The sequence below is a fragment of the Polypterus senegalus genome, chromosome 5, assembly GCF_016835505.1.
Source record: "Polypterus senegalus isolate Bchr_013 chromosome 5, ASM1683550v1, whole genome shotgun sequence".
NCBI classification, from domain to species: Eukaryota; Metazoa; Chordata; class Cladistia; order Polypteriformes; family Polypteridae; genus Polypterus; species Polypterus senegalus.
Window position 1 is genome coordinate 172,539,338 of NC_053158.1, and position 15,109 is coordinate 172,554,446.

At 39.2% G+C, this 15,109-nt stretch overlaps 1 protein-coding gene across 1 annotated transcript in view; it reads left to right on the forward strand.

The window, feature by feature from the left end:
- paxip1 (PAX interacting (with transcription-activation domain) protein 1) overlaps positions 1-15,109 on the forward strand; it is a 99,242-nt gene that overhangs the window by 23,351 nt on the left and 60,782 nt on the right. The window contains exons 6-7 of the mRNA XM_039753632.1: positions 2,615-3,265; positions 7,451-8,309. Of these exons, the coding sequence (XP_039609566.1) occupies positions 2,615-3,265; positions 7,451-8,309 (1,510 nt within the window). The remainder of the gene's footprint in view (positions 1-2,614; positions 3,266-7,450; positions 8,310-15,109) is intronic.

Consider the following 15,109-nt stretch of genomic DNA (forward strand, 5'->3'; position numbering starts at 1 on the left):
AGCTTAGTGAAAGGCTAGGTTGTCTCAATTGATAACATATGCAGGTCTACAACTTTTCTCCATTATGTAAAGGATAGACAGCAGTACAGATGGCACCAAGAAATGCGATTGGATGTTTGGGCTTACAGGCACCTATGTTTGCATGGAAATAGAGGACACTCCTGTGGATAATAGCAGCATAGAGAATGATATTTCCCCCCACACTGGCCAGGAGCTTCCAACACAGCATGTTGATACCTTATGTTCCTTTCACATTTCCTCATCTTTTAAAACACTGCCTCATCAATAAAAATTTACTTCTGGATATCCAAACTTGTATCAGGTTGAAAATCTGTGTAAAAAAATAAATAAATAAAATAATAAAGCATTTGAGAAAGTACAGCAAAAATTTTTTACATTTTTCCAAGGTCACAGAAAAAGCCAGATGGATTGTTGGTTTATTCTGTAATTTGGCCTTTACAATAAAGTCAAGTTCTGTTTGTCAAATAGTACAAGGAAACCTGAACCAATACAAAATGCTTAACTGTGTAACAGATTTAGAGATTTAGGGATTTATACTGATACAAAGTCTTCATCCTCCAGTCAAGGGGCACAAGAAGTTAAGACACCTGATAAAATATAAAAAGCTGTTGGTCTCAAATTTCATAATATAGTAGGGTGACTTTATCTTTACAGAGCTGGCATTTCCTTGCTTTTCCTGTGCTCCCTTTTTGAGACACAAACTTCAGTCCTATTTGGTTGCTTAGCTGTTGCCAGGACATGCAAAATTAGCTCTTTAGCAATCTGAGATGAGAAAGATACATTTTCAGATTCAGAATGAGTAGTGATGTCTGTTGGCAGATATTAAGTGTTGCCAGTATAGGTAAAAATGGTAAACAAGGCATGCATATAATTTGTAATTTATGATGTTTTAAAAGTATTGCTGCCGACAAGTGATTTATTAGTATGTTATTGTCATATTCATGCTACTAAATTTTGCATATTTACACCTCCAGTCGTGATGCCTACCACTACCACCACCAAACCGCCACCCCCCCATCCAAACCACTCAACGATTGCTGTACTGCAAACACAAAGGGAGAGACGCTGGTCTCAGATATTGAATTTCTAATGGAGAAGCCACAAAAATTGTGTTTGCTGCTTTGTGCCCCTTGCTTTTCCCATTAATGCATCAGTGCAACACACAGGATACCGACACATATATTTACATCAAGCACTGCTTTGCATATACAGAGGCACTTGCATCATAATGCTAAGTGAAAAATGTATTTTTAGGCATCTGATCCCAAACAGCATCTTGTAAAAAATTTGAATATATTTCTTTTCTGTTTCTAGCAGCCTTCAGAAAAATTGAAGAGTATAAGTAAAATTGAGCCTACATCATCTGACACTTTTCAGATATTTAAGTATCAGAATGAAGAGAATCATCTGTATTTTATTAATAATTTGTTTTCAAAAGTGTACAGTGCAAACTTTTAAACCACTGCAGGCAAACATATATTCAACCATTTAAAATTCACCTATATAGTCCGGTATGAAGGTTGCATTAAATTTAATGAAGCAACACTTACAAGTTCTAGAAACATTAGGTCCACGATTTTCAGATAACCACTAATTACCTGTTTACTCTATATAGCAGGCTATTAAATGTAAAATCAGATAGCAGTAGTCATCATGTTTTATTTATGAAAAACAAGGCTCTGGTTAAAACAACAACAACATTTATTTATATCATCACATTTTCATACAAATAATGCAGCTCAAAGTGCTTTACATGATGAAGAAAGAAAAAGACAAAATAAATAAGAATTAAAATAAGGGAACACTAATTAACATAGAATAATAGTAAGGTCCGATGGCCAGGGAGGACAGAAAAACCAAAGAAAAACTCCAGACGACTGGAGCAAAAATAAAATCTGCTGGGATTCCAGGCCTCGAGGCTGCCCAGCCCCCACTAGGCATTCTACCCAACATAAATGACCTCAATCAGTCCTCATAGTATTCAGGGTTCACATGGAAGAACTTGATGATGATGGCCATGTAGACATCTGGCCTTTAATTTATCAATGCAGGGACATCACTGGGCTTTGATCAGGTGGTGGTGGCGCAGGTCACCACCGCAGAAAACCGGAAAAAGAACAGAAGAGAAAGTAGGGGTTAGTACGGATTTTGAATATGAATACCATGAATAAAAGTGTGTGCAGTGAGGGTTTTAACAAATGACCAGCAGTCAGGGTAAGAGAAGTTATCCTCTCCGTCAGTTATTTTTCTAAAGTCCCATTGCATTCACTTTATTTCAAATATTAGACATCCACCCTACTCTTTTAAATCATGCAATGCCCCAGCGCCAGTCTTAGATCGTGGCACTTGGATTTGTAATGGGAAAGCCACAGAAATTTTGTCTGGATGTGTAAAGCTACCGCTCTGTGCTCCTTGCTCTTCATGTTAATACATCAGCCAAACATAATCTTAGGTATGTCATGATATTCGCACACAGCAACATTGTGTGTTCACAGTGACTGATCTTTTAATTAGAGACCTATTATTGCAGTAACTTGATGCATTTATGAATTTTAAAATATCTAAACATTAACATTTTCTTTCTTTGATTTAGGACAAGTATGAATGTGCTCAGAAGCACAGCAGCATTAAAGTAGTAACTCCAGACTGGGTGTTGGATTCTGTTTCTGCTAAATCCGGAAGGGATGAACTTTTGTATCATCCACGCTTAACTGTCCAGGAGGAGGAGGAAGAAGAAGAGGAGGAAAGTGGAGATGACTATTATGACCGAGGCTCCCAGTCAGATGACAGCTACACTGACAATCGCTCCAGGAAATCGAGCCCTGTCTCCTCCCGTGAAAGGTCTCCTGTAAGCCCTCAGGAGTTCTCTCCAAAATGGAATAAGAAAAGTAATAAAGTAAAAGGTGAACTGATGTTTGATGACTCTTCAGACTCTTCTCCTGAAAAACAAGAAAGGAACCTAAACTGGACTCCTGCTGAGGTTCCTCAGTCCATCTCTGCTAAGCGGAGATTGCCTCAAACCAAAGACTCAGGACTTATAAATTTATGTGCAAATGTTCCTCCAGTTCCAGGTAGTATCCTTCCATCTGAGGTTCGCAGTAATATGGCAATAACTGGTCAAAACACTCAAGGGCCGGAAAGGCAGGATATTGCAACAACATGGAGTCCTGCTGTACGAACGCTGAGGAATATTACTAACAATGCTGATATTCAGCAGGTCAACAGACCATCAAATGTTGCACATGTGAGTAAAAAAAGTTTTGACTCTTATAACTGTTTCAGTGTTTTACCACTTTTAGAAGTATCAATCAGTTTAACCGAACATACTACAAGCCAGGCAGAAGTAAATACATTGCAGTAATCTGCATTACTTGGTACTGACAGAGGTCATTTATAGTGTTGGTCACAGGGTCCAGTTAAGGTTGCTTATGTCATGCATCATAAAAAGGATAAGCAAAAATCTAAATTAAATAAAAATAAAGAAAGCTCTGCTTATATTCTTAAAGTTCTTTTAAGCTGTTTTTTTGGAGCTGAAATCAATTGCCACTTCAGAAGACTTGCAGCATTACACATTTAACCATTAGTCAAATATAACACAAGTAAACACAAAATGCAGTTTTTAAATGATGGTTTTTATTATTTAGGGAGAAAAAATATCCAAACCTACATGGCCCTGTGTGAAAAAGTAATTGCCCCCTTGTTAAAAAATAACCTAACTGTGGTGTATCACACCTGAGTTCAATTTCCGTAGCCACCCTCAGGCCTGATTACTGCCACACCTGTTTCAATCAAGAAATCACTTAAATAGGAGCTGCCTGACACAGAGAAGTAGACCAAAAGCACCTCAAAAGCTAGACATCATGCCAAGATCCAAAGAAATTCAGGAACAAATGAGAACAGAAGTAATTGAGATCTATCAGTCTGGTAAAGGTTATAAAGCCATTTCTAAAGCTTTGGGACTCCAGCGAACCACAGTGAGAGCCATTATCCACAAATGGCAAAAACATGGAACAGTGGTGAACCTTCCCAGGAGTGGCCGGCCGACCAAAATTACCCGAGCGCAGAGACGATTCATCCGAGAGGTCACAAAAGACCCCAGGACAACGTCTAAAGAACTGCAGGCCTCACTTGCCTCAATTAAGGTCAGTGTTAATGACTCCACCATAAGAAAGAGACTGGGCAAAAACGGCCTGCATGGCAGATTTCCAAGACGCAAACCACTGTTAAGCAAAAAGAACATTAGGGCTCGTTTCAATTTTGCTACGAATCATCTCAATGATTGCCAAGACTTTTGGGAAAATACCTTGTGGACTGATGAGACAAAAGTTGAACTTTTTGGAAGACAAATGTCCCGTTACATCTGGCGTAAAAGGAACACAGCATTTCAGAAAAAGAACATCATACCAACAGTAAAATATGGTGGTGGTAGTGTGATGGTCTGGGGTTGTTTTGCTGCTTCAGGACCTGGAAGGCTTGCTGTGATAGATGGAACCATGAATTCTACTGTCTACCAAAAATCCTGAAAGAGAATGTCCGCCATCTGTTCATCAACTCAAGCTGAAGCGATCTTGGGTGCTGCAACAGGACAATGACCAAAAACACACCAGCAAATCCACCTCTGAATGGCTGAAGAAAAACAAAATGAAGACTTTTGGAGTGGCCTAGTCAAAGTCCTGACCTGAATCCAATTGAGATGCTATGGCATGACCTTAAAAAGGCGGTTCATGCTAGAAAACCCTCAAATAAAGCTGAATTACAACAATTCTGCAAAGATGAGTGGGCCAAAATTCCACCAGAGCGCTGTAAAAGACTCATTGCAAGTTATCGCTAACGCTTGATTGCAGTTATTGCTGCTAAGGGTGGCCCAACCAGTTATTAGGTTCAGGGGGCAATTACTTTTTCACACGGGCCATGTAGGTTTGGATTTTTTCTCCCTAAATAATAAAAAACATCATTTAAAAACTGCTTTGTGTTTACTTGTGTTATATTTGACTAATGGTTAAATGTGTTTGACGATCAGAAACATTTTGTGTGACAAACATGCAAAAGAATAAGAAATCAGGAAAATAATAGTTTTTCACACCACTGTATACTACCAACTAAGTATCTGATTTATTTGACAGTACTTTAATTGTTAGTTGTGAACCGACTCGTTACATATGAGTATTGAGGAGTGTATGTAAGTGTTTTGAATTAACCTATCTAGGATTATATCCTCCCTTTTCTCAGTGATGACAGGCTAACAATTGGCTCTCCAAAACCTTGACCTGTTAAAAACAAATTCTGAAAAGTGAAGGATGAATAAATGGTAAAAAGAAGTGCAGTACATTAGGGCAACAACATCAGCATTTATTTCTACAGCTTATTTTCATATAAAGGTTATAGCTCAAAGTTCTTTAAAAGAAAATTAAAAATGAACATTTAAAACTATGTAGGGTGAGAGGTATGCATAAAGCTGTGGTCAGATGAACAGAGAAGAGAAGAAAATAAAAACTACAGCTAGTGTTAATACTGTGGGAAATAAACCTCTAGGGCAGTGTTTTCCAACCTCGGTCCTGGGGGCACACTGTGGCTGCAGGTTTTTGTTCCAACCAGATTCCTAATCAGTGACAACACCTGATAACACTGATCTTATTTAATTAGCTGGTATTATGTTTCTTTTATTCGACATTCAGAAAAGCACAGCAGCATGATTGTTACATTTATAAGACATTTAGAAATATTTCTGCTTTTGCTATAAATTTAAATGCTTAACTCTTGATTTCATTATATTTTGCCCTTTATCTCTGCAGTTTTTCCCCTTCATTGTATCTAGTTAATGACAGTTAAAAATGAGCAGAGCAGACATGCTGGCAAACAACATGGAATAATTAAAGGCTGCAACTACTTTAGCATCAGACCCACTAATTAGTGAATAATGGATTAATTAAACAATTAGAATACCTAAAAAAGTAGATTAAAAATCAAGATGAACATATTGTTAAAAAGAGAAAAAATACATTATTATTATTATAATTTCTATATTGTTCCAAAAACACAGAACCTGGGAAATAACACATCGCTTAATTAGCCCAGGAGTCCAATTAAAAACAGAAGCAAGTTGGAATAAAAACCTGCACCCACAGTGTGCCCCCAGGACTGAGGTTGGGAAACATTGCTCTAGGGGTTCCAAGGCCAAATGACTGCTCAGCCCTCCGGGGAATTCTCCAGTCATTAATGCCTACGTATGACAATAAGAGATTCCATTTTACACAGTAATGCAGAGGTAAGACAGCAGGGAAAAAAATTGAGGTTGATTTCCAAAGCAGACAACGTGAGCAAGACAGGGATTTTCAGATATAGCAATTCAGAAATAACATTCTCACATGAGAATCATGGGGTCCACAACTCATCCTCGCTGCCCTGGGAATGTGCTACGCAAATTTTCTTGAATTTGTACTTATCATTATTGTGCACAAAGCCATTTCATTTTTGGCCAGTGTCACAGGTGACTTATTGTCAACCTGAATATTGCCTGCCCAAGTCTAGTCAAGTTGGGGAGCATGCATTGGTAAAGTGCATTGCCGCACCTATCACACAACGAAACAGCTCAGGATCCCGGTTGGCATCCCCACAGGCAGACACGTAGTCCAGTCCCATTCTCTGGAAATAACCCTCTATCTACTACAGCCAGGTGTTATGTGGGTGACATTTTGGCCTCATCCAGCCACTTGGGTCCCCAACAATGAGAATCCTTATGAACTGGATCAACCTCGGGGAATCACGCCACATGGCCATAGTGCCGTAACTGACGCTCCCTCACAATGCAGGTAATGTGCTTAATTTGGGATTCCATAGAACTGCCTGCCCTTATATGTGTATATATTTGCAAAGCCCTCCTAAATTTATTGATTTAAAAAAAAATCAAAAATATCTTGGTAAAATTTTGCTAACTGATGTCTCTCCATGCAGTGACCTGCTATGCTGTTTAGGTTTGGGTTATAAAAGGTCATGGGGATGCACTGCTGAGGTAGTTATAAGATTTTAGTCTTTGTTTTTTCATAGCAAACAGGACCTTCAGAGAGTCCTCAAACACTGAGCAAACAGCTGTTTCCTTAAAGTTATAAAGCTGTAAAAGCAGTTCAAGGTCTGTATCATATTTGACACATTCCTCTTACAAAGACTGCCAAAGGGAACTTCATTAGATAAAGTTGAAATTGTGAAGTTTGAAATGTGGAGTTTTAGTGATGAAGAAACATTTTGTCTTAATTCAAATTTTACACAGATTATTTTTGTATTTTTTTCAATATTTACCTACTGTATGCTGTGTACTTTACAGTATATGTTTCTTACAGATGTAAACTAAGCAGGTGTTCTTAATATTTGCAGCATTTAGCATTATCCTAAGCTAAAACTATTGACTCATAACATTTCTTTTTTCCAACTGCAGATCTTGCAGACTCTTTCTGCTCCTACAAAATCACTGGAACAACAAGCAAATCAGAGCCAGCAGGGTCATCCCAATGCACTTTTGTTTAATCAAATGAAGCCGCAACTGCCAGCAGAAGCACAGCACCTACTTCAGCAGCAGCAGCAACAGCAACAGCCACAGATGCCACAGCAGACACACCAATTGCAACAGCAGCCACCACCGCATCATCACCAACAAGGACATTCTCTCTTGCATCTCCAGTCTCAACAGATTATGCAGATGCAGCAGCAGCAGCAGCAGCAGCAACAACAGCAGCAGCAGCAGCAGCAGCAGATACCCCAGCATGCATTTCCACAGCAACAAGCTCATCCGTTTCTGCAGCAGCAACAGATAAGTCAGCCATTGTTTGCCCAGCAGCCACATCAAATTGCGCAGCAGCAACAGCAGTTGCGAATACAACAGTTGCATCGGCCACAAATGCAGCAGCAGCAACAGCATGTCCTTCAACTGCATCAGCTCCAACAGCAGCATAGACTACAGCAGCAGGTACAGAATCATCAGCCGCAACAGTTGCATCAGCAGCACCCTCAACACATTCAACAGCATCTGCAGCAGCTTCAGCAACAACAACAACATCACCTGTTACAGCAACAGTTGCAACAACAACAGCAACATTTGCAACAGTTGCACCAACAGCAGTTGCATCAGCAGCAGCAGAATCTGCAACAGCAGCAGCAACAACAGCAGCAGCAACAGCAGCAAATGCAAAGCCAGAACTCACAGCCACAGATGCATCAGGCACCAACGCAACTTCCTCAGCCACAACTGCATCTGCTACAGCCACATCAGCTATTTGGACATGACCCTGGATTGGACAGTAAGTGTGATTTAAGTTGTGTCCAATAATTACAATATGAAATCTTAAGAGTTGTATTTATCTTACAATTTCTTTGGAAAATCTTACTTGTCATCTTATTGACAATGACAGAAAAGAAAACATGAATTAGGCATTTATGTTTATCCAAGCATCCATCCATTTTCTGAATAATTTATAGCCCCTAATCAATCTAAACTTAAGATCATTATATTGAAATACAGTACCTTCCAAAACTATTCAGGCCTCTTGCCTTTTTACACATTTTGTTATGTTGCAGCCTTACAGTAAAATTGTATAGATTCATTTTTTTCCATAATCTAACAACCCGCAGTACCTCAAAATGCCAAAGTGAAAAGAGGGTTGTAGAACTGCTTGCTAATTTAATTAAAAAATAAAAAAACTGAAGTCTCACCTTGACACTTGTATTCAAATCCTTTACTCAGTACTTTGTTAAAGCACCTTTGGCAGGGATTCTAGGCTGGAGTGTTTTTAGGTGTGACATGATGAGCTTTGCACATCTGGATTTGGGGATTTTTCTACCATTCTTGTAAATTATCTTGAGCTCTGTTAGGATGGATAGAAAGGTTTCAGTGGACAGCTATTTTCAGGTCTTTCCAGATATGTTTGATTGGCTTCAAGTCTAGGATGGACCACTCAAGAAAATTAACAATAGTAATAATAATAATAATGGTGAATTTTATTTATATAGTACCTTTCCTATGCTCAAGGAGCTTCGCAGAGTTTCATAAAGAAACTGCAGGTATAGTTAATATTGGATACAGATGTTTCCTGAATAGAATAAAAACAATAAACCAGATTACAGAACACAGAATGAGATGTTACTATCCTTGTGCAAGCACGTACAATAGGTTCGGTTACGCTTGTCGGTGAATGGTAGACTTGGAGAAGTTTTTCAGAATATTGGGATGTATCATTAGTAGTGTTCCTCTGACTCATGGGGTGTTTCGGCCTTTCACACTATACACCCTCACCAGAGGCAGCCAGCTATTGGGTGATCAGCCCTAAAGTGGTTGCGTCCCACTCCCAATTAGTCATGAGAGTCGCTTTGGTATCAAATTACTGACATCTCATGAACCTATGTATGGCAGCCTAAGTTTGTTAATTGGGGGCCCAACAGAGGGCATTCCTCTTCATCCAAAGCCACTGGCTACTTCTCTCCGCTGCCTCTGATGCAGCTTTGATGGCTGCACGCTGGCTCTGGCCCCTAATTTCCAGGTCTCTAAGCAGTTTGATGCTAGATGTTGCCACAAACCCTCTGCATCCAACTTCCACTGGACGAACTTCCATGGTCCAGCTGCGATGTTGCACTTCAGCAGCTAACTCCTACTCTTTAGGACCTTGTTGTGGCGCCAAGTGTATCGCCCTTGGGTGAGACTGGTCTTACACCCTGTGAGTATATGTCGGTGGGAGGCTGGCCTGGCGGGACGTCATAAGTGGTTCTGATGGTGAAGCTCACACTCCTTGTCTCCATAGCCCACACATCATTCCAGCTAAGCTTCCTCCTTTCGACACTGTCCCACCGTGTCCATTGCCCCTGTTTGCCAAGGGAAGCTGCATTCGCCCACCTTGCAGCCTCCTCCTAACGAAGCACTTCCTCCTCCGTACTTTACCAAAGTAAAATACTACATTCAATACTAAAAGAAATTCTAGCAAATAACATCATTTGTGATGTAACATACACACACACATTGTACTGAGCATCTGGACAGAGAGGAAGAATGTCAGGTTAAGTTAAAAGCCTTTTTAAACAGTTGAGTGGTAAGTTGTTTTTTTAAAAGAATGAATGCAGTCAGGTGATCTAATTAATTTAGGGAGGTCATTCCAAAGTCTTTGTGCTATACAGCTAAAGGCCCTGTCACCCATAGAGTGGAGGTTAGTATGGGGCACAACAAAATCGCCAGAATCGGAGGACCTTGGTAGGTGAACAAGAGCATAGCAATGGAGAAGGTCATTGATGTAGTCCTGTGCAAGGCCATTTAAAACCTTATAGGTTAATAATAGAATTTTATATTCACTTCTGTAAGACACAGGGAGACAATGGAGGCAAAGCAGGATGGGTGTTATGTGATCACTATTCCTGGTTCGCATTAGGACTCTTGCAGCAGATTTTTGAATCAGCAGTAGCTGTGATAAAAAATTAGAAGTGCCACCTTCCAGTAAAGTTACACTGCTATAAGTGTTGCCGACAGATAAGCCAGATATACAGATCAAGTTCAATATAGGACCACCAAAGTGAGTAGGAAAAATCAACATGCTGCACCAAGTCAAAACAGTCCAGTAAGGATAGGAGTTCATTTCTCAGTTTACATGTAGTAATATCAATATGGATGTTGAAATTGCCAAGAACAACAACATTTATTTGTATAGCACGTTTTAAATGATGGCTCACTGCCTTGTCTAAGTGACGTTGTAAAAACAATACTTGTCCTTTATTTCCGGTGGTGACCTGACCCGCCATGTAAATATTGTGGACGCCACATGCTGCCAGTGTCTTTTAGGACATTCCAGTCTGACCACTTACTCTGGACAAAGTGTTTAATGTGAAGGAGGTTGTCACAAGAGTACAGTCGACCCTTGATATACGACCGGCCTGACATTCGAACAACTTGATTTACGACCAAAATTTTTGTTTTGATTTACGACCAACATCTTGCATTACGACCCAAATGCGGTCGCGTGTATCCGCTTGTGCGATTGTAAACAAACAGCCAAGAGCGTTCGTGTGACCAATCTCACTAATATGTACAGCAATTCGAAATCCACCATCTCGACAATTTTACAAAGAAAAGATTTGCATAAGGAGGCTCCTTCTAAACAATAACCATCATCCGTTTCATTCTCCTCCTCCTCCCTTCCTGCAGCCCAAAGATGTCAAATTAAATGGTGAGTACAGTGTGAAATTGTTGTTTCTGGTAGGCTACACACTTTTTATAACTTTGTGGTTTGTACATTAGAAAAATTATTGGTGTTTTGGTAAATTATGCATATTATACAACCCTTTTTATTATGAAAAGGTTAAGTAAGTGTTGCTGTGGGAGGTTCGGAGCGCATTATGGGTATTTCCATTATTTCTTATGGGAAAAATGGTCTTGACTTACAACCAACTTGAGTTACAACCAGCTCTCGCAAACGAATTGAGTATGTAAGTCAAGGGTCCACTGTATTTTATCATAGTTGAGAGCAATACTTATCTCATAGTAGCAGAGAAGCAGCACAGCGGAGAAGGTCAGATGGGCGGAGTGGGTGGCTCAGATAAGCGGAAATAGCAAGCTGCAGAAAATGCATAGTAGGAGATATTATAAGATGCCCCTGAATATACCAGAATTCGGAGGTGTGACGATGTGGGTTCTGGCTGCACTCTCCCATGGCTGTTTGGGAACCCTTGAACCCAACACCGTCGATAATGAAACCGAGTGAGCTAGTCAGTGGAGGCAAATAATTCCAGCAAGGGGAAGGTAAAAAGTGCAAAAGTGCTTTTATTAAAAGAAACAATCAAAACAGTGTTCCATAAATAGTGCAGTTTCAAAGTTCTTCATTAAATAAATCTATACTAATAAAAGGCAAAGCCCTCACTCACTCACTCACTCACTCACTCACTCACTCACTCACTCACTCACTCATCACTAATTCTCCAACTTCCCGTGTAGGTAGAAGGCTGAAATTTGGCAGGCTCATTCCTTACAGCTTACTTACAAAAGTTGGGCAGGTTTCATTTCGAAATTCTACGCCTAATGGTCATAACTGGAAGGTATTTTTCTCCATTAACTGTAATGGAGTTGAGCTGGAATGACGTGGGGCGGAGTTTCGTGTGACATCATCACGCCTCTCACGTAATCACGTGAACTGACTGTCAACGCAGTGCGTAGAAAACCAGGAAGACCATCAAAAAAGCCCTTAAGAAAACATGCATTATATAATTGAGAAGGCAGCGAAACAATAAGAAGCGAGCGAGTGACATATACTACCATATTCATGACTGCTGCTACCTCGGAAAGAAAGCAAGGTGTAAACCTAAACTTTAAATTAAGTTCATAGACAGGCTACGCTGGCGTTTCACATGCCCACAGGTAATGCGGGATACAAGTTTAATGAGAGGACGAGGATATAAACGAGTTTTGATCACTTTATAACTAAGTTAAAATTGTAGGTGAAGGGGTGTGCTTATGCAAATTCCGAGAGACTGTGTTTGTGCGGGATTGACAGTTAAGGCGGGTGGGGAGTCACGTCATCATCTCCCTCCCATTCATCTCATTTGGCTCTGAGCTGAGCTCTGCAGCTAACGCCGTCTTCCGAAGCAACTTGGTCAGACTGCCACCAAATACTCACAGAAAAATCCACAAGTTAATACACACGCTGTCTCTATAGAGTTTCTCCACACTGAATCCTCCAGGCACTACTTACAAAAGGTTACATTGACAATCGTGTTACGTTATTTTTAAAATCTTTCCTTTTCTTAGCACAAGCACAGCTGAGAAGCTTCATGCATGTGCTCCATAACGCTTAAAAATAATGCATTTAATCACACTTTGCATTACAAGCAAGGGAGCTTTTGTCAATGCATGATTTCCTGGTACACCGATTACTTTGATCAGCGCATCCCGATTCATTTTACCCTCGCACACCTTAGTTTGAGAAGAAGTATGAAAAATATGAGGTTAACACAGAAAAACATCACCAATTCAAGCTTTATGAATAATCGATTCGCCATCAATAATTGTTTTGGTAAAGCCATCCTCCTTCCATTTTATAATTTTTCCGCCACTAGCCGTGATTAAATGAACGGTAAATAAAGTAAGAGCAAAGCGAGGGTGACTTATTTAGGCAGGCATATATATGACAGCAACACTCATGACAATGTCAATCATGTTACGTTATTATTAAAATGTTTCCTTTTCTTTTCATTACTTCTTTAACACACTACTTCTCCGCTGGGCGGTATTTTGATATATATATATATATATATATATATATATATATATATAATATATGAATGACCTCCAAAGAGCTGAGACTTTTGATATCATGAACGTGTCTGCAAAACTGTGGTCTCCTGCCCTGCAAAAGTCGAGCAGCCAGCGCGCGGCATAGCTGTGCCGCCTTTGAGACGCTGACTGCGCTTCTGCCTTAAGTCAAAGTGAGCACTTTTAATTTTTTCATCCTCCCCTGCGCTATAGCCCAGACAAGTGCAAACACGGGACCCCTTTTCTACACCACGGCAAAATAATATTAAGGCGATTCACACTTTCTTTTGCACGTATACGATTATGAGGTTCTCACCCGGATTATGAAGACACGCACACGAGTAGAGGACTGACAGTGCCATCACAGCCGATTAATGGCGGGACGCCTCACCAGTCTACACAAGACCCACGCGACTGTCCCAAAAGGCGATCATAACGCAGCGAACACATCTCTCTATACTATATAAAAGAAAAAGGCAACTTTCCTTTCTTTACACCTTTTTTCCTTTTATCCCAAACCAAAGCCTTTCTCGCTTAACACTGCAGAGGACACAAAACTAATTTTCTTTAAATGCCGGTAAGGCACATTACCAGAGGCACAAATTTGAACGCTCACATAGAAAATGTAATTTCTATACCACAGCCGTCGTGTAGCGCCTTTCAAAAGGGATCTACTACCGAGAGATGATCCATATATATTTTAGCTGCTGTTAGTTACTTACCTGTTGTGTTACACAGTCTTTAAAATGTAGTTTACCCAAACCACTCCAGTAGTGCTCAATGTACCTGTACTTCTTAAAACGTTAATGTTTTACTGTTTAATAACTTATAGACTATATTTTATTATTTCTCCCTTGCACTCAGTGACCAAAGCTATACACACACATATATAAAAGCTATACACACAAGTATATGTATGTGTATATATATGTATGTATGTATGTGTGTGTGTATATATATATATATATATGTATATATATATATATATGTGTGTATATGTAGATATGTATATAGATATGTAGATATGAAGATATGTATGTGTATATATATGTGTGTGTGTGTGTGTGTGTGTATATATATATGACAGCAGCAATCCAAGCTGTGAGAAAACAGTAAAAAGGAGGCGTGTCAGACGTCGTGGTACATTTTCTGATGCAGCTAGACGAAAAACTTTGTGACACTGCCGCCAAATACACAAAACAATTACTTTGACAATCATGTTATATTATTTTTAAAATGTTTCCTTTTCTTTTCATAACTTCTTTAACACACTACTTCTCGCTGCCAAGCGGGTATATATATATATATATATATATATATATATATATATATATATATATATATATATATATATATATATATAGATAGATAGATAGATAGATAGATAGATAGATAGATATGAGAACAACATATATATATATATAGATATAGATATAGATATATATATATAGATAGAGATATATATATAGATATATATATATAGATATATAGATATATATATAGATAGAGAGATGAGAACAACACTCATATCAATGACAAAACAATTACATTAACAATCATGTTACGTTATTTTTAAAATTTTTCCTTTTCTTTTCGTACCTTCTTTAACACACTACTTCTCCGCTGCGAAGCGCGGGTATTCTGCTAGTAATCCATAAAATGAAAAAACGTGGAGGTTAAAACAATAATAAGAAAAAACAATCCTTTAAAACCAGAGGTTAAAATCTTCTCTAGGAAGCAGTCTTTAAAACAACAAATCCGTTGTAACGTTTCTGTTAGCGTCTCACCTGCTTATCCCGTTTGGGCTTAGCAGCAGGC